At 40.4% G+C, this 19,961-nt stretch overlaps 1 protein-coding gene across 1 annotated transcript; it reads right to left on the reverse strand.

Annotated features, from left to right (window-relative positions):
- Positions 1-610: 610 nt before the first annotated feature.
- On the reverse strand, positions 611-19,733 carry CDC23 (cell division cycle 23). Its single transcript, XM_061617664.1, has 16 exons — positions 19,487-19,733; positions 18,674-18,746; positions 17,785-17,922; positions 17,554-17,596; positions 16,267-16,372; positions 15,941-16,073; positions 15,432-15,609; positions 15,250-15,347; positions 14,262-14,343; positions 13,968-14,121; positions 13,624-13,743; positions 12,956-13,031; positions 12,364-12,425; positions 11,668-11,746; positions 6,140-6,259; positions 611-3,720 (listed from the first exon to the last, which is right to left on the reverse strand). The coding sequence occupies exons 1-16, from the start codon at positions 19,624-19,626 to the stop codon at positions 3,550-3,552; spliced, it is 1,773 nt and encodes a 590-aa protein (XP_061473648.1). The 5' UTR covers positions 19,627-19,733; the 3' UTR covers positions 611-3,549.
- Between the last annotated feature and the right edge of the window lie 228 nt (positions 19,734-19,961).

Consider the following 19,961-nt stretch of genomic DNA (forward strand, 5'->3'; position numbering starts at 1 on the left):
AAGCTACTTCAATAATTGGTAACCTGTTGGTTTTATGGGAGTGGATATTTTGATGCCTTACACTGCAATCTCATGCATGTCTGCCTAAAGGTAAGCCTCATTGGGCTACAGCCAGGATAGGCTTGGGGAGTGGACCAGATGGTCCTATTTACTCTTGCTTCACAGGGCAGTTTATTCTGCTGGTCTCTGTGAGACGGGAGCAGCTGCAAGCAGCAACACCCAGAGATTGTAAAGGTGGGGCTTTGTCTTGCTGTCTGTTGCTCTTCTCCAGGTAGCAGCCACTGTATCTTGTGGCCATATTAAGTAATGCATTGACCTTGTCATTCCTGAAGCTAACTTCTAAGTAGCTTCACTCAGAGGTCAGGTTAAGTTTTTATGGTTTTACCAGACTAAATAAATCTTATTTCATGTTCATTAGCTACTCACAAATTACAGAGTTCAGAATGGAGTCATGCAACCAGTATTGTCCATTTCAAAATGAGGTATATTTAGAAACTACTGAGCCTGGAACTCTCCTGAATTCTTGGGGAAAGGGTATGTGTCTGTAGAAAAAAACAGTACCATACCTTGGTGCATCTACAACTATGGTACTGAAATAATGACAAAGGCCTCAGCAGACAGCATCTTTATCTTCAGACACTAGCCATCTGGGAAATGTAATGGAAATACTTAACTGTGCAGTTCAGACCAGTAGGTGGGTGCAATTTTCTTCCTAAGTGGGGGAAGATAATTGGTATCATCTCTTCAGATAGAACATATCTCCTGTAGCATGTAGCAGACTACAAGATCCTACTCATAGTTGACAGAACGGGCCAAGAGGTACTTCTGCCAAAAATTGAACTGTGCCTTTAGTACTTAACCATCATACAGAGTACCTTTATCCTGACATGATCCCTGACACAGTGGGCTATTTGTTCCAAATTCCAAAGGTTTTCCCCACAGCAGGCAGTTCCACAAAAAGCAAATAGTACCTGCTTAGTTTTGCATACCCTCTCCATTACCTTAGTGCCAACCAGAGCAACTGCTAAGCTGCTGTATTTGAGTCCCCGACTTAAGACAATTAACAGGGAGCAACGTTGAAAATTACATCTGTTACAAACTGCAAATGCAACCCTGACAAAGTTCCACTGACTGAAACTGAAGTTCTAAATGGTTTTTTATAAAGCAAAAGTGTCTGGTTGCCACTATGAATAATTCCAGTTTCTGCAGGAAGCCAGAAGTAGGATTTCTTTCTACCTCTTCCAAACCCTAAATGAAGGTTGTAGCGTGTTTAAAATCATAGCTATACCTCTACACTAGAGATAGGAAACCTGTTGGACTTGTCTCTGTTTAGAATCTTGTGTAAGTTGGAAAAATAGTAAACAAGGGGGTTTAGGTAAATCATAACTATACCTCTACACTAGAGCTGGAAAACTTGTTGGCCTTGACTGCCATCAGGCACAACAGCTGTTGGGAGTCCAACGGTGCAGGGAAAGCCAGTTTCCCCACTGCTGCTCTACCCCCATCAAGTATCCAGATATCTATTCTGACAACTGCCTGGTTTAGACTGATGCTGAAAGGTGGTAAAATACTGTAATTTTTCTGTTTAATCTACAAAACAAGGTGTAGACTGTTAACCATACTAATAACAGAGCATGCAGTAGAGCAAATTATGCTAAGGAGTTAACTCTTTGGAGGGGGCACAGTTCTGGAGGGCCAATAATTACAACCATATATGATTTACCTAAAACCCCTTGTTTACTATTTTTGCAACTTACACAAGATTCTAAACAGAGACAGAATCCTTATTCTCAAAAGGTGGTTGGTTTTTGCTTAAAACAAATATTACAAGCATCATACAAACTGGGATATAGCCATATTTACAATTACATTGAGTTTTACATCAAAATCTTACAGATATATAGTACTGATGATCACCTCATTAATTTTCTTATGTTTTAGCTTCCATTGTAATTGGCTTTCAATAAGTCAGCCTAGCACATAAAGCCAAGTTAGAGGGTTGACAGGGTTGCCCAAGACATTTTGCTGTCTGAAACAGAACAGCAAATGGTACTCTCCTGCCAAGTCATGGCTACAGTAACCCAATGAGCTGGTAAACCCACCAGTGTTTTCTGTGGGAGTAAAATACAATAAAATAAATTTACTATTTACAGTCCTTTCATGACACCTACAATCAGCGCCCTCACTGCCAAATGGTAGGACTGGCCTTGAGTGTTGACTTCGACCACAAAGATCTTTCTCAAATATGCAGCTCATTGATCATTAATTAGTCTTAGCCTACCCTATCTCACAGGATTGTTGCGATGATAGAACAGGGGACCTTTGTTTTAAACCCTTCCTGAAAGCATCTTCAAGAAAGATAAAAATCAGTAACTGTGTGAGAACTATAGCCCAAATAGCTCAGCTGCACAAAAGAAGCCATAGTTCTGTGTTTGACTAAAACAAATACCAAGGAGCTATATAATAAAGACAATTTAATAAAAAAGAATTTAAGCTTGTTTGATATTACCTTTTCAACTTGTTCTGCATCCTGAATTCTCCCATTATTGGCTTAAGCAAGGTATATTATTGTTATTCTTAACCCCTGCTATTTTTTCTATTATTCTGTCACACTGAGAATTGATCAAAACCATTATTTAAGTCCTAAGATCATATCCAACATTGCAACTGCATCCCCGATACAAAACTATTTTACAACACAGCAGTTCCTAGTTCAAAGAGTTGATCAGAGTTGCTTTTAATGAACAGTTCTGTCTTGTTCAACAGCAACAAAAATGAGTTGTGTTTTGCCTCTCAAAAAATAATGGGAAATATTCCTATAGTCAGTTAAATGCAAAAGCAATGACTGCACTCTGGCTTGATGAACACCTACAGTAGCCCCATCACTTCACTGTTACCAGGCCTCACAACAGCATCAGCTGCTGCTTAGAAATGGAATTAACAGTGGGATATGAATTACTAGCTTTTTCATGCATGCCTTACATGTGCTACAACAAATGACAGTCCCCGTGCTATTTGCACTGGCTCCTTTTACTAACTACCTAATCTAAGATAGTTGCTATGCTCACAAACAAAAAGTGTAACGGCCCAATAGCTGAAGGGTATTCTTTCCATCTCTCCAAATAAGAGTGAGGCACCATTTCTCCTTCTAATATGTTACATAGCTGACACACTGGTAACCTGCACGTCATTGCGATGTCTTGGAAAGGGATGTCATGAAATGAGACAGAGAAGCAGTTCCAATGAATTTCAGTGGAGAGGGAAAAACCTTAAAGAGTCCCTTCTTACACTGAGATGTCATGCCAGTAAGAAGAGAGGATTGAGAAAGAATAGCAGGGATTCAGCCATTCACTATACACTCTGGAGCTACAAGCTTTGGATAGCACAGTACAATAGTTATCCTCAACAATGAGTTACCAGCATTCAGACGTCCCAGGAAGGCACTCCTGTATATAGAACTCTCACTAGAGAGGCAAGAATTAGAAGGGAAAATCCAGCTCCACCTGGATTACGCTTACACTTCGGGACAGCCTAGAGGGAAAGGTACGTTTAAGGTGTAATATTAGACAAGTTCAGTGGTGACACACGGCGTGTTGGAGTGTTGTTGGCAGATAGGGAAGGAGGAAGTAAGAAAGGTGTGGCAATCTCTGTAGACGATGTCTCTCCTTGATTTCGTAACTGTAAGATTTGCCGCAAGAGGGCCTTCCCTTCTTCTCTTGTCTGGAGGGGAAAAAAGCTGCATTATCGAAACAGTAGACACAGTGTAATAACTAGATAGAGGACACATGGATGTTCCTGAGCAAAGACCAGCCATCCTGAATTGCAGCCAAACTTGTGGTGCAATGTCACATTTCCTAGGACTCCAAAGCAGAAGCATTAATTTAGGCAGACATTCAAAGCTCCTGTTATTTAATATGCTCATGCGTATAAATGGGCTCGGGCCAACTAAAGCTTTTGGCACAAGGGATTTCCTATTCTTTGTTGCCACACCACTGTGTTGTCAAAAAACAGCTAATGTAAGAGTGGGCAACAGTCAGCATTAACTGACATAGTTGTGCCTGTAGAGTGTGTAGAAGGAGTACCCAATTTCAGGGCAACTTCTGCTACTAAAGGAAAAAGACATATTTCAACAACATTGAAATCATGAATATATCAATTTTGGATGCTGAACTTGTCCAAATATTATAGCTGCCAGATTTAGCTGGTCTTGAGACACTGCAAGCATGTGACATTTTCACTTGACCTCTGCATATGTGACTACTCTGACAAACTATTCACTAACTCGGGTGGGGAATCTTTGGCCCACAAAGCTATATACCCTAAACCATGCCCACCTGTCCCACACTCAAGGTCCTATGTGATATCAAGTATGGGACAGGTAGAGATGTGGCTGGGTCAGCTGTGCAACCAAATTTCCCTGGGGGACCTTGTTCGTGCAGCTGATCACTGAAGAAAGCAGGGTTGGTGTTCAGCCCTCCTAGATCTGCTACGCAACCAAGGAACTGCACAACCAATTCCTGTAAAAAACAGCTTGGCACTTTGCTGATCACAGAACTGGCAAAGCCCCTTGGACTGTGGTTCCCAAGTGCTGACAACCAGCTGGCTGTCAGACACTTAGGAAGTGCTGTAGAAGGCACTTTGACAGGTCAACAGGGACAACCCACCTGTCAATCATCTGATGTCATAATTTTGGGTGGTGATTGACAGGTGGGCTGTGCCATATACCTGTCTACATTGACCCAAGCAGGTGGGAACAGATAATGATTTGGCTCACTGGACCAAAATAGTTACCTCACCCCTACCCTAATGGATCAACAGATTCTAGATACTTTTATCTCCTGTTCATGCTCTTTTTATTTTTATTGTTGTTACATTCATATCCCACCTTTCCTCCACCAAGGAGCTCAAGGTGGCGTACCCCATGAGTTAAGTTAGGCTGAGACTGTGACTGGCCCAAGGTCACCCAGTGAGCTGCATGGCTAAGTGGGGTTTTGAACCTGGTCTCCCAGATCCTAGTCCAGCACCCTAACCACTAGACCACACAGACTCTTTGCTTCACCTATTTCAGGGGCAAGTCAACCTGCAGGCTATATACAGCCTGCAAAGAGGTTTTTGGTGGCCCACAGGAACATGTCTGCAGATTATCTGTCAACCTGCACTCATTCTTTATCCATGTAAATAGCAATACATTTTTTACTAGGCAAAAACCAGCTACCCAACACAAACCATTTCCACAAGGAACAGAAACTTTATAGAATAAGCTTTCCTGACTGGCTTTTCACAAGCCTCCTGCCATCTTGTGTAATATTGATTGGTTCTATTAGTGAAGGCAGATGGGTGGTCACACTACCAAGGATTTAGATTTTTATTTAAAAAACAGAGGTGGGCCTCAAGTCTCTTTTTTGGGTTCATTCTTCTGTGTACTCTGCCAGAGCTGCTCCTTTAAGTATGGCTTAACACATGGGTGCCTGATACCATGATAGACATCTTAAAATGGCTTTAAATGACTTTTAGAAGTGGCATAAACAATGCCTGCATGTGCCCTTCCCTCCATATCACCCTGAAAAAAAACAATTTAAAAAAAAAATCAGGTTCAGGGAACACCTTATTTTATTATAGTTGAATATATATTTTATCTACTGAGCTAATCCTGTGCTTATTTACACTCAGTTTTGCTACATTTACCGATACAGACACAGTGGTTTTATATGACAAAACAGGGCATCTAAAAAAGAAAGACCTATTTAGAGTGAGGACAAGCAATAATTATCATGATTATAGCTGAAGAGCTTGGCAAAAGCTCCTGCCTGACCTAGGAACTCCAAACATTACATTATTTTTTTACCACCTCAAGCTAAGGTGGTAAAAAACCTTTTTTAAAGGAGTTGTCATGTCACTTTTATATTTCATACACAACAGCTTAGAGGCAATCATCCCAGGACTACTTCCAGGGACATATGCAACTTCTGCCCTAACAATACACACATTTTGCATATAAAAGAATGTGTATGCAAATTTTGGGGTTTGCATATGTATGGGGTTTGCATACAACACAGAGTGGTCTTAACGGTGGCACTGTGGATAGAAGTAGGCAGAGGATCCAGTGAAAAAGTCCCCTGACAATGGGCTGGCTACTCACATCATTGAATGCACAGCATTTCTGGGCACAGGCTGAAGCTTCATCCCAGAGTTTACACTTGAAATAATATTGAGCCAGGTAGCGGAAGGCGGTGCTTACTTCCAGGTGCTCCACTATCTCCTAGAATAGAATAAAGGTATTTAAGGTTTGGGACAAGGTGGATTGATTTAAACCAATGGTTTGAGTTATCAAGAAAAAAGGCCAATTTAAAACCAGGTTTTCCACAGGAAATACTTCATGTATTTCCTAAACAATGGTGCAAATCTGACAGCAAAGTCAAAAATGGGTTGGGACAGAGAGGGAAGTGGGTCACTATGATGTTCCTGCTTATATTGTAAATATGGTAAGTGCTGTTTATATAGAAGACATATGGTAAGTGGAGTGAAAGAGGAGGGGGGAGTACATGAGGTGGTGTTTAGAAGGTGTTTGGAAGTGGTGAATTGAGGAGGTGGATGGTGTTGTGGAGAGTGAGTCGGAGTTCTGAGGCAATTAGTAAGAAGTCAAGTACCTAACAGAATATAGATGAAACCATATGCTTGTGAAACATTCCTTAAGTAATCTTGTTATTTCTGATATTTAATAAATACTTTCTTGGTTAAACATAAGCCTGATTCCTTCAGCTGGGAACACATACCAGGGAATAACAAAGTAACCAAGGCTGAACAGTTGTATCGAATGGTGGCAACGGCGGATCGGATGAAAGTGTATCCAGTCCCACAGAGAAACCCAGGGCTGTATGCTTCAGAGACAAGAGGCTGCAGGGGGGGGGGTTGTGGTGAATTACCTATACCCATAGACACAAGGTATCAAGATAGCCTGGCAGAGACTAAGGCACAGTCTATTGGCTAAAAGGGATACAGAGTATGGGGTAGTAAGGCCTAGCAGGGGGATTTGTTGAAATCTGTGCTAGAGCTGTAAAGGGTAAGAAGAAAACCTGACGTTCCTGTCTGCTGGCAGCCACAAGTGAGAGCTTCACAGGTGGTGCTGGGGAAGGACGTCACAGTCACCCATTTTCTTTCCGACATTACCACCTCTCTCTTTGCCATCCTCCCCCCTGTCCAGTGTGGTCATTAAGCTTTGAAAAAAGTCCAATTTGCACAAATTGAATCTTTTTTCCCCCTCAGCCTGACTGCCACACTGGGAAGAGGGTGTAATCTGGGGGCAAGTTAACCCTTCCCTCCAGAGTTTCCATAAAAAAATCCCAGCATGTGGTTCCAAGGCCTGAAAAAAGCCTAACTGCTTATGGAGGAGGAAAGTCCATGGGCAATTCCTAAGGCAAACCCATTTGAACCCTGATTTGCTGTTTTTTTCCCTTACAGCCAGGCTTTTCTTTCCTTTATCACACTTTAAAACTTATGGTTTCTTTTTTTTTCTGTAGAAGAAATGTCTTTACTAAAGACCCTATATGGGAATATTTTATAGGAGCCATCATAGCGGACCTGCACCCACAGAGGTTAACAAGAAAATCCTATACATGTCTATTTAGAAATACACCTGATTGAACTAAATGGGGCTTATTCCCAGACAAGTGGGTATCGGAGTGGAACCAATGCACGGGAATACAGGAAGAAGCACACTGGACAATTGCCTTTTCTTGTCTCTAGTGTTGCTTTCTGTATCCCTCTGCTTTGGCCAAGCCCCATCCCAAACAAAACAAAACAAATGCAGCAAAAAAAAAAAAGGGAAAAAAAAGAGGGAAGATAATGACCAATAGCTTGAAACATAGTCTACTAGTTACTGGGTAGACTAGAGTAGACTATTTTCATCAGGTGAAAATAAAACACCAGTGTCTGATAGGTAGCATGCATATATTAATATTTAAGAAATTATCAAATTGGTTCTTCATTTGCATAAAAATACTCCCTTAACTCACTTCCTTTGGTAGAGGCACTGATAATTTTAAAAGTAAATTATAGGACTAACACGCTTATATCAAGATTTAGTATTAACTTTAGAAAAAGTCAGTACTTACAACTTTTTATTTAAAAAATCCAATTGAAACAATCTGATTTAATTATTATTATTACACTTATATCCCGCCCCTCCTCCGAGTAAGGGTGCAGAGTATTTAAGGTTTGGGACAGAGTGGATTGATTTAAACCAACAGTTTAAATTTTGTGTGTGTGTGTGTGTGTGTGTGTTATGTGCCTTCAGGAAGATTACGACTCACTGCTCAGACTGGAAATCTAACCACACTGATATCACACCAAGGATGCAAATCTGACCACAACAAAAAGAATAAAATGCAGGAATTCAGGAACTTCATGTTGTTGTTGTTATGTGCCTTCAAGTCAATTATGACTTATGCAACCCTGTGACTCAGTGACCTCCAATAGCATCTGTTATAAACCACCCTGTTCAGATCTTGTAAGTTCATGTCTGTGGCTTCTTTCATAGAATCGATCCATCTCTTGTTTGGCCTTCCTCTTTTTCTACTCCCTTCTGTTTTTCCCAGAATTATCTTTTCTAGTGAATCATGTGTTCTCATTATGTGTCCAAAGTATAATAACCTCAGTTTCATCATTTTAGCTTGTAGTGATAGCTCTGGTTTAATTTGTTCTAACCCAAATATTGGTCTTTTTTGCAGTCCATGGTATCTGCAAAGCTGTCCCCCAAAACCACATTTCAAATGGGTTGACTTTTCTCTTATCAACTTTTTTCACTGTCCAACTTTCATATCCATACACAGAGATCGGGAATACCATGGTCTGAATGATCCTGACTTTAGCATTCAGTGATTCATCTTTGCATTTGAGGTCATTTTCTAGTTCTCTCACAGCTGCTCTCCCCAGTCCTAGCCTTCTTCTGATTTCTTGACTATTGTCTCCATTTTGGGTAATGACTGTGCCAAGGTATTGATAATCCTTGACAAGTTCAATGTCCTCATTGTCAACTTTAAAGTTACATAAATCTTCTGTTGTCCTTACTTTAGTTTTCTTGACGTTCAGCTATAGTCCTGCTTTTGCACTTTCCTCTTTAACTTTCATCAGCATTTGTTTCAAATCATTACTGGTTTCTGCTAGTAGTATGGTATCATCTGTATACCTTAAATTATTGATATCTCTCCCTCCAATTTTCACACCTCCATCTTGATCCAATCCCACTTTCCATATGATTTTTTCTGCATATAGATTAAACAAATATGATGATAAAATACACCCCTGTCTCACACCCTTTCCGGTGGGGAACCAATCGGTTTCTCCATATTCTGCCCTTACAGTAGCCTCTTGTCCAGAGTATAAGTTGCACAACAGGACAATCAGATGCTGTGGCACCCCCATTTCTTTTAAAGTATTCCATCTTTTTCGTGATCTACACAATCAAAGGCTTTGCTGTAACCTATAAAGCACAGGGTGATTTTCTTCTGAAATTTCTTGGTCTGTTCCGTTATCCAGCTTATGTTTGCGATATGATCTCTGGTACCTCTTCCTTTTCTAAATCCAGCTTGGACATTTGGCATCTCTCGCTCCATATATGGTAAGAGCCTTTGTTGTAGAATCTTGAAAATTACTTTACTAGCATGGGATATTAAGGCAATAGTTCGATAATTACTGCATTCCCTGGAACCCCCTTTCTTTGGAATTGGGATGTATATTGAAAGCTTCCGGTCTGTGGGCCATTGTTTTATTTTCCATATTTGTTGACAAATTTTTGTCAAAATTGGACAGGTTCAGTCTCAGTAACTTGTAGCAACTCTATTGGTATGCCATCTATTCCTGGTGACTTGTTTCTTCCAAGTATTTTAAGAGCTGCTTCCATCTCACATTCTAAAATTTCTGGTTCTTCATCATATGGTTCCTCCGTGAATGAATCTGTCATCCTTGCATCTCTTTTATAGAGTTATTCAGTGTATTGCTTCCGTCTTCCTTTTATTTCATCTTGGTCAGTCAGTATGTTCCCCTGTTGATTATTCAGTATCTCTACTCTTGGTTTAAATTTCCCTTTCATTTCTCTAATCTTTTGGAATAGGGCTCTTGTTCTTCCCTTTTTGTTGTCCTCTTCTATTTCTATACAGTAACTATTGTAATAGTTCTCTTTGTCCCTACGTACTAGTCGCTGTATTATTGCATTTAGGGTTCTAACCGTGTTTCTATCTCCTTTTGCTTTCCTTCTCTCTTTAACCATTTTAGGAGTTTGATCAGTCATCCATTGAGGTCTTTCTCTCTTTTTAACTAGAGGTATTGTCTTTTTGCATTCTTCCCTGATCATGTCTCTGACTTCATAGTTCTTCTGGTTCTTTGTCAACTAAGCTTAAAGCCTCAAATCTGTTCTTTATTTGATCTTTATATTTTTCTGGGATGTTATTTAAATTGTATTTTGGCATTATGATTGCTTTGTTCTTCTTCTTTAGCTTTACTCTGATTGTTTATATTACCAGTTCATGATCTGTATCACAGTCTGCTCCTGGTCTTGTTTTCGCAGAAAGTATGGAACTTCTCCATCTTCTGCTACCAATTATATAATCAATTTGATTCCTATATTGACCATTTGGTGATGTCCACATGTATAGCCATCTTTTCGGTTGCTCAAAAAATTTGTTTGCAAGAAACAAATGACTGGCTTCACAGAATTCAATAAGCCTTTCTCCTGCTTCATTCTATCTCCCAAGTCCCATTTCCCCACAATTTCTACTTCTTCTCTGTTCCCTACTGTTGCATTCCAGTCCCCCATGATTATCAGAACATTTTGTTTTGGTGTGTGACCAAATTCTTCCTGTGCTTCTGCATAAAATCTCTCCAATCCCTCTTCTTCTGTGTTTGCTGCTGGGGCATAGATTTGGATGATGGTTATGTTAAAAGAGAGCTATTGCTAGTCGGGCGGTATATAAATTTAATAAATAAATAAATAATAAATAAATAAAAGGTTTCCCGTTAATTTTATTGATATCACTCACTCAGACCTTGCCTTATAGCTCCTAATTGCTTCTGCTACATCACTTCTCACTATTAAAGCAACCCCATTTCTTCTTAATTTATCATTTCCTACATAAAATATTTTGTAGTTGCCTGACTGAAAATGCCCCATTCCCGTCCATTTTAACTCACTCATGCCAAGTATTGTCATGTTGATATGTTCAATTTCTTTCTTGACAATTTCTAACTTTCACTGGTTCATGCTTCTCACATTCCATGTTCCTAATGTGTGCGTTGTACAACTCCAGACTCTCCTTTCGCATCTGTGCGCATCAGCCTCTGGGCTTCCTTTCGGCTTTGACCCAGCTGCGTCATTAGTCACAGCGCTACTCGTAGTTGTCCTTTGTTCTTCCCCGGTAGCTCGGTGAGTGCCTTCTGACCTGGGGGTCTCATCTTCCAGCACTATCTTGTGTTGCATTTTGGATACTCTGTTCAGAGGGTTTCATGGTAAGAGATATTCAGAGATGGTTTACCATTGCCTTCCTCTGAGTCTGGATGCATCTTAGACTGGTGTATCAGCTTTGACCATTCCGCCTTGGGTGACCCTGCTAGGAGTCTAGCCTCTTGGTATTTTATATATATACATAAAATCTTTCTCTCCCAAAATCAACTCACCCCACAAGAATAGATATCTTGGATGTATTTGATATAGCTCTGAGCAGCTTGCTCCGATTCATTCAACTGTTCATGTAGCCTGGGAAAGAACAAAAAATCACAAAGGATGTCCTTGGTTAAAGGATACAAAAAACCCCACAAGACTAAAAAACAATCCCTAATATCCACTAAAAGCCTAAAGTATGGAGTTGATGGACTTACCCTTCCTAAAAAACACATTATATAGTTTGAAGCTAGCCTGAAGAGCATTTCCCAGGGGTCATTTTCATCAAGTTAGGGAAATATCCAATGTCAATAGTGCAACAATTTTAGTTTTATATTTATCATAATACACTTAACATACTTTAAATACTTAGCTTACACGTAGCCATTTGATTCTTCCAAGAACCTGTATGAATGTATATCATGTGACTGTTCATGCACAGAACATGCTGACAATGACAATTGGGAGGAAAATATTATTGGTTACTTATTGACTATATTACTGCTGTAAAGGCCAAATATGATCTGGAGGACTTCTCCTAAATAATTCCTTAGGATCACATTTTGCTATGCAAAAAACAGGAAAATACTATTTGGGGAAGTCTGTAGACAAAGACGACTTCAGTCCAAAAGGCAGTGGTTAGATGAGGATGTTTTGTCAATCTATCCAGAAAGACTGAGACAATCAGAAGCAGTAAACACACTATTACTCACTTTGCAAGTTTCACCAGTGCCATTTTTTCCACATCTCCTACAGCATATGCTCTCCAATAACACTGTCAAGAAAAAATTGTCAAACACATACTTAGTCCAGAATCAGGACGAAGTCAGTAAATATTCACTACTATTCCCTCTAGCAGAGGTGAATGAATAGAATAAGGCATATCAGAGATGACATAATACAAGATTATAGGAGTTCTAAATCTAATAAAGTAGCTCTAAAGTTTTAGGTGATATCCTTCTACCTCTGCTTTTTGGAACAAGCAACAAGAACCAAGAAAACCATCTGATCAGATCTCTATTATTATGGTAAACCCATGGAAGTTAAGTGACAAAACAGAAGAACTATATTCCATTCCAGGAACGGCTCATTTTTAGCACCGTTCCCTAATACCTATGTTTCAGCTATATAAACTATAATACCAGTACTACACATACCAATGCATTCTCAAAAGTCAATGCATGGACAGAGGCAACTCAAATATTTCTGATATAAGTTTAGCAGAAACACACTTGCAAGTCCTTTATTTGATTCATGGTGTTAGCCCCACTGCCCCACCCAATGCAAATCCAAACTCTGTCCTACCTTTTTGGCTTCTACTAGCTGATTTAATTTCTCATAACATTCACCAAGAGCTACCAGCATACGGGAATCATTGGGTCTGTGAAACACACAAAACAAGCAGCTGGCTGAGAAAAAGACCTAACAACCTCAAACATGCTGAGCACCAAGCCTCACCTTTAAAGCCAACTGTACACCAATCTTTTCTTTCCAAGTTCCAAAGGAAGAGTCTAGAATCTGGCACTTAAAACCTAAATTCTGCTTTTAGAATATTCTTATTTCCAAACCGAATTTTAAAATGTGGATCCCCTCCAATAAGTGCAGGGCGGGAGAGGTCTAGAAGCAATGGGAAGGTGCAGGGAGCTATTGTTTGTTGTTACGTGCCTTCAAGTTGATTACGACTTATGGCGACACTATGAGTCAGCGACCTCCAAAAGCGAGCTATATTAAGTGTCAAATTCTCATTGCCTTTTGCAACAATGAAGATCAGATTTTTTTTTATATGACAGTTGCAATTCTCTGCCCTTGGTAGATGGAGAGGCTGCACAGGTACATAATATTTTATCATTTGCAGGACATCCATGGCAATGTACATCACTATTTCATTTGTAGCAATTTCACTCCAAATACCGATAGTGACAGCTACTCAAACAATTAGATACAACAAGGATATCTATACCGGGCAGTTTTACCTGAGCTGATGAGCTCGTCGATAGTAATAAAGACAGTAAAATGGCATCTTGAGGATCTCATATGTTTGCCCCAGTCCATACCATGCTCTGTAGTCTCTTTTATTCACTTCTATGGCATGTCTATCAGAAAGAGAAAAGCCACAGGGATTATATAGGTATATGTCACAAATGGAAGATACACATCTAATAGACCATAACTTTGCATTTGTTAAAAGACAGTGGAAGGGCACAAGCAGATGGTGGGCAATTAACAACAATGGAAAAACATCTTGTTAAACTATCCCCCACCTTAGACAGAAGCCAGAATGAAGCCTCCATTTTTGGAAGGCACCTGCGCAACACACCTATATGCTTGAATAGCTGCTGACGTGTTTTTCATTTCCATATATTCATGTCCCATGAGGGTCCATGCTCCAAGATATCGAGGATTCAGCTTCAATGCTCTCTGGAAGTAAAGTGCTGCTTTCTCATGCTGGGAACGCAAACTATAGTAGTTCCCTATGGCAAAAGCACAATGAATAGTGAGCAGAAGGCAAGCAGAGACTGAGAAAGAACAACTTACTAACACTCTCTCATGGGAAAGAAGACCAAGTCGCTTCCTCCCATCCCTCTTCAAGCAAACGAGGGAGGTCTCTCACCAATCACGCAGCAGGTCTCAACACGGTACTTGTCAATCTCACATAGGTTGTGAGCCAAATAGCTCAGTTCAGGTTTCATACTCTAGTGGGAAAAAGGAAGGCAGTAAGAATGAGGACAGGGGCCAGCACTTAAGTTGCCCATGGGGTGGAGCTTCTTGAAAAACCACTAAATAAAAAAGGAACAGCGTTTCAAGCCTCAAGTTCAGTCACTAGACTATATGAACTAGGATATTCCAATGAGAAATGTGTTTTGCTGACTGTGACTGGGTATGACCCACAACCCCTTCAAAAGTGCAATGGCAAATCTCCTGCCAGATGATCATGACAACAGAGAAACAAGAATCCTACTGGGAGGAAGGGTGGGATATATAATTAATTAAAACTTAAACAGAAATTACAATATAATCCACTATTAGAGGTCTCTTAAAATCTATTACTAAAAACAAATAGCTCAAACATAATACCCTATTTTACTACTTAGGTCACTATAAAAACAAAACATTATAGTATTTTGGGATGTTTGGAAGTCATCAGAAATTACCAAAAACGTGTGGCAATTGCATACAACATCCACAATTACTTCACAAGCTGGCTCCAGGTAACTCAGTATAATCTCTGTATGAAATGTTTCCTGATTTCATTTGCCACTATATTTTCTGTGCAATACTGTTATTTCATTACAGACTACATTTCCCTACTGGCCTAGTTAGATATAGCTGCTTCTGCCCAACATATGTCTACGTTAATGTGAGTTAGAGTGCAATTTTAAACACATTTATACTAGAGATTAAATGCAATTGAATTCGGTGGGACCTACTTCTGAGAAACATGCTTTAGATTATGCCATTGTGTCCTATATGTATATTTAATCTTCTAGGGATACAGACAAAATTATGTACACTTATTGTAGGATTCTGGATAACTTAGCATTAAGGTAGGGTTCTATGATGTATTTCACTAGAATGCGGTTCAGAAAAAAAGTACTTACCCTGACATACAGCAGATTAGAGAAGGTGTCCATATTTTCTATCCTGTAAGGATCCTGTTTTCTTAGTTCATTGAAGATGGACAAAGCTTTATCAATATCTAAGGAAAGAAAAAGGCAGACAATACAATAAGCATGACAGGGAACAAAACTGAAACTGCCCAAGCCTGAAAAGATTCACTGACCTCGGATATTGTGATAGGCCACTGCAATCTGAGAGATAATGTAGGTACTCTTGGAAAATCCTGCATCAATAAGACTCTGGTACTTCTGCAAAGCCTCATCTATCAGCTGCAGCTCTGTGTAGATGTGAGCCAGGAAGAACTCCTTCATCCAGGTATCTGGCAAGGACAGGAACTTCAGCTGGCAACAACCACCAAACAAAGAGGGACACACTTAGAGAAGCAGTGTACAGCAGCCCCCAAGAACTGCAGGAAAGGTTAGAACACGGGGTCAGCTTTGTCTGCCCACTCTCTTGAATGAATCTTTGGAAAGGATTTACAGGAACACCTCTGAGGGCTACTCAGCTACTTATGAATTTGTCAGTTAAATGGAAGTATGTCTGAATCAGAAAAACTACCAAGAACAATATCAACTCCAGAGCAGTCAGTGGTTCACCAATCAAACAATATTAGAAAATAAGGGCTGGGCCTAACATTATCACACACACACCCCTGAGAATCCCACAAATTACCATTTCTTTGTCTGTGATCAAGTTACACAGCTCCAACCAGGCCCCCCAGTGCAATGGCAAAACATGGGTAGCTTCAACAAACACATCAATGGCCTCTTTCACTAGGTCCAGCTTTCGCAATACAACTCCATACCTAGGGGGTGCAGAGAAACAGTAAGAGAAACATTACAAGGGCAAGAGCCTATGCCATCACTGTGCCCCAATCTGACACTTTGTGTGGTGAACAGAAAAAATCCCTTTTCATTTCATAATCCCAACTTCATACCTGGATGTAAACATACGGCAGCTCCCTACAACATGTTATCAGTGTGTCTCTTTACACTTACAGATAAAGGCCAAATCCATCCAGCTCTCGAGCTTTGCGTTGCTTGCTAAGCTCTACCCGTAGCTCTCTTAGAACTTCATTCTTCACCTGCCCCTTCTCCAATGGACCTGTAAACAGAGAAATCTGGCTTTCAGTACTTTACCCATTTCTCCAACGAGCATAAACTAAATAATTTATAAATATAAATTTTAAGAGCAGAACAAACAGTTACAGTAATGCAAGACAACCTTCTGCATGCCAAAACAGACTTCCATTCAGAAATCTCTGTATCCAATCTCTATGGATAAAGAGGGCCAGATATGAGGTGAGACATTTACATCATCCCTATTGATAGCTGGATGCCATGTGTGTTACATTTCAAATTACAAATGGCATTATTTTTATTCAAAGACTTCAGGCATTCAAAATCTTCCACATAAGATGTGCCCTGTCACTGAGGAAACACTTGCTTAGGAAAGCATGTGAGACCAGAGCTATTGCTGGTGACATCTATGGACAGCTACTCAGAAGTGATTGTCATTTCTTGGGAAATTAAACAATAAGCATATTTTCCTTTTTTTCCCTAAGCCCCCCCCCCCAAAGTTCACAATTCTAGTAACTCTTTTCTGAATTATTTTAAATTATCACTTAGGGATGTTTGCATGAAAACTGGACACAAGATCCCACAAGCATATTAATGCTAATGTGCTAGGTTAGGATATGCATTTTCTGCCATTATATTCTAATGCACCCTATGGCTATTTTAATACTTTTTAAATAAATGTTTGTTTTTGCTAGCCACTTACTAAGGGAATGGAAGAATATAAAACTGAAAACAAAAATGCTTTCTCCTGTTTGCGTGTATAAGAATTTTACCAGCTCATTCAGGGCACAATCCTATACTGAAGATATACTGGCTGAGGTGTCAGGATTCTAAATCACAGGAGCGCCCTATGAGTAGAGGTGGCTTCCCACTTCAAAAGAATACCCTTCAACTCATAGAGGGCTGGAAAAATGCTGGCGGAGGGGAGAGCTTGCCAGAATGCCTCCATTCTCTTTCGTGTGTTTGTAATTATGCAAGGGAAATGACTAACTAAATAGTAATTTAGATAGAAGCTAAACTAACTTAAACACGGAAAAATGTATGATGGGGGAAGGAGGATAATGTAACAGTAATAATACATTTTGCTGATATTTTTCATTTTAAAAAAAATCAGTCAATAGCTAAAGAAAAAATAATGTGTAGCCTTAGAAACTGCAAATCAAGTGTCCAAAAAAAGGGAAGAAAAGTTTTGTTTTAGGTTCTTACCCAGACTATCCACTGTCTCATCATCCTTCTTTTTTTCACCTGACTGCAAAACACACACATTGAAAATTTTAAGAACAAGCTATTTCATATCATGCTATGTTCACAGTAATAACACCAATCCAGCTACAAGAAGCAAAAAGGAACAAAACTTAGCTTTCTTGATGTTTCACATGTTCTTCATGAAGGCAAAAAAGGCAAGATCAAGGGGGTTGCTTCACCCTAACAGCTCACCAGGTATCTGGAGTACATATACAGGAAGTAGGCCTTCTGGCTCTTGCAGCCACGGAGAAAGTAAGCAGCCCTGTCATATTCTTTCAGGTCAAAGTAAGATTTAGCAAGGGTGTAAGCATCCAAGTCACAAGCATCTTCCTAAGAAAAAAATTTTTAAAGTTAAATTCCAATGTAATGAATTCTTGAGACACTGTCTTCTGGAATAGAAAGCTTCAGGGAAAGAAGAGAAATGCTCTTCTTGAACTTCACGTTTCCAATAAACCAGTTCCTTCACACCAAAAATTAAAATTCTGGATTGAGAACAGTTCATTCTTAAATTACATCAGACCAAATCCCCTTTCTCTAAGAAAACAAGACTTGAGCTTCTCTGAGAACAGCTAATAGCAAATTAGCTTATTTATGGTATTTTAAACCTCAGTGGCAAAACAGCAAAGGAAATTAGAGGGAGTGAAGGCCATACAGGCTAAAAAGAACGGATCCTAAGAAAGTAAACTAGTTGCATAAAAAAAAATTGCCTGACACGTGACCCTCACCTCTAGCACTGCTAGAACAAATCATGCAAGTCAAGCATCATTTAATCTCTGGATTGCACCCAGAGCCCTTCCCTCCAGCTCAACTACAAAGAGTTGTGCATAAAATAAGCATGCAGATAAATGGTTGTCCCACTTGTCCCATCTCTAAACAATACCTTCAAGTGAATTAGACTTACAAATCGACTTGCAAATCCTACAAGTTATTTGATATGGCGTCTAGTTATCTTTTGTTTATTTTATGCCACTGTTTTCAACTACCAACATAGTTAAAAGCTGTGATTTTTCTCACAACCTGTGATCACAGCAGTGTCATCTGATTTGAGTGTTAAAAAGACAATTGCTTCTCCTGTCCATACCTCTGTGAGCGCAGGTGCAGGAGGCAGCTCACCGAAGGGCAGAGGGTCCAGGGCAAAAGCCAGCTCTGAGGCCCTGAAACAAGAAAGCCCACTGCATCTGAAAAAACACCACTTTCTGCCAGTCTGTCTCACAAGAATTCATTACATACACCAGGCTTGGGGAATCTTTTTCTGCCCAAGGGCAACACTCTTCATATGCAGCCTTCGAGGGACCACAAGCCAAATAGTTGGTGGGGCCTGAGGCAAAAAGCGGGTGGAGTAATGGATGTGACTCTTACCTTTACACCACTCGAGATATTTCTATGCACACACCTATCACCCATCTTGCATCCTCCATCCAGGCCTATTCCAACCAGACAAAAACACTTGAAGAGGACACAGAGCATAACCATTGTGGGGCTTGGCCCATGGAAGAGGCAGGGACTGTGGCCAGACCTGTGGGCCAATAGAGAGGCCTAGAAGATTGCATTTGGGCTCTTGGGATGCGATTCCCCACCCCTAATTTACACACTCACATGCACAGACTCCCCATACGTCCTCACATTGCAGGCAGGCCATAACCAGATATAACTGGTACTGTGTATATTGTGCACAATAAGGCTTACCACCACTATCCGTACATACGAACATCACTGTGGCCCCCCTAAAATCCTTTAGGCACTCAATCCCCGTTACAGTATCAGCACTGCGCAATACCAAAGGATTAACAAAATGCCATAGAGGATTCCTCACACACCTGGCAACCGCCTATCACCCTCCTTCCTATCTACAGTCACCAGCCCCTACCAGCCCTTCACGTCATCCCAGCCTCACCATTTCCCACTATGCTGCAGGCCACGTTCCCGGCTCCGTTCCGCCACGTCTAGCAGCTGCTTCTTAATCTGACGTAGGTCGGAGAAATCCGCACTCGCGCAGCCGGGCCCCGGTGTCACCGCTGCGGTCGCCGCCGCCATCTTCCCAAAGACACCAGCTCCGACCAACCAAAGCCTCGACTCACTCCTCGGAGCACGCGCGACGCAGATCCAAGATCCTATTGGAGAATACCTCTTTATTCGCCCTGAGCACTTCGACTAATGAAAACAGGAGAAATAAAAGTCGTGATGATGATTGGCTGGGAATGATAGCGTGGAAAGAGGGAGGAGACACGAATTGGGATAAGTATGAAGCCCGCTTTAGTTTCCTCCGCTGTTCTGTAGGGTGATTGTTGAAATTTATATAAGCTTGACATTAGCTGCTGAGATTGAGCAAAATATACATACTGTATCTGGATACATAGAAAATAGGTTAT

This window comes from Rhineura floridana, chromosome 3 (genome assembly GCF_030035675.1).
Source record: "Rhineura floridana isolate rRhiFlo1 chromosome 3, rRhiFlo1.hap2, whole genome shotgun sequence".
NCBI classification, from domain to species: domain Eukaryota; kingdom Metazoa; phylum Chordata; class Lepidosauria; order Squamata; family Rhineuridae; genus Rhineura; species Rhineura floridana.

Coding starts and splice junctions, on each gene's coding strand:
- CDC23 (XM_061617664.1), bottom strand. CDS start 19,626: ATGGCGGCGGCGACCGCAGCGGTGACACCGGGGCCCGGCTGCGCGAGT. Junction 17,923..18,673: donor CTGCACCTGCGCTCACAGAG/GTATGGACAGGA, acceptor TTTTTTTCTTAG/GAAGATGCTTGTGACTTGGA. Junction 11,747..12,363: donor GCACTGGTGAAACTTGCAAA/GTGAGTAATAGT, acceptor GTTCTTTCCCAG/GCTACATGAACAGTTGAATG.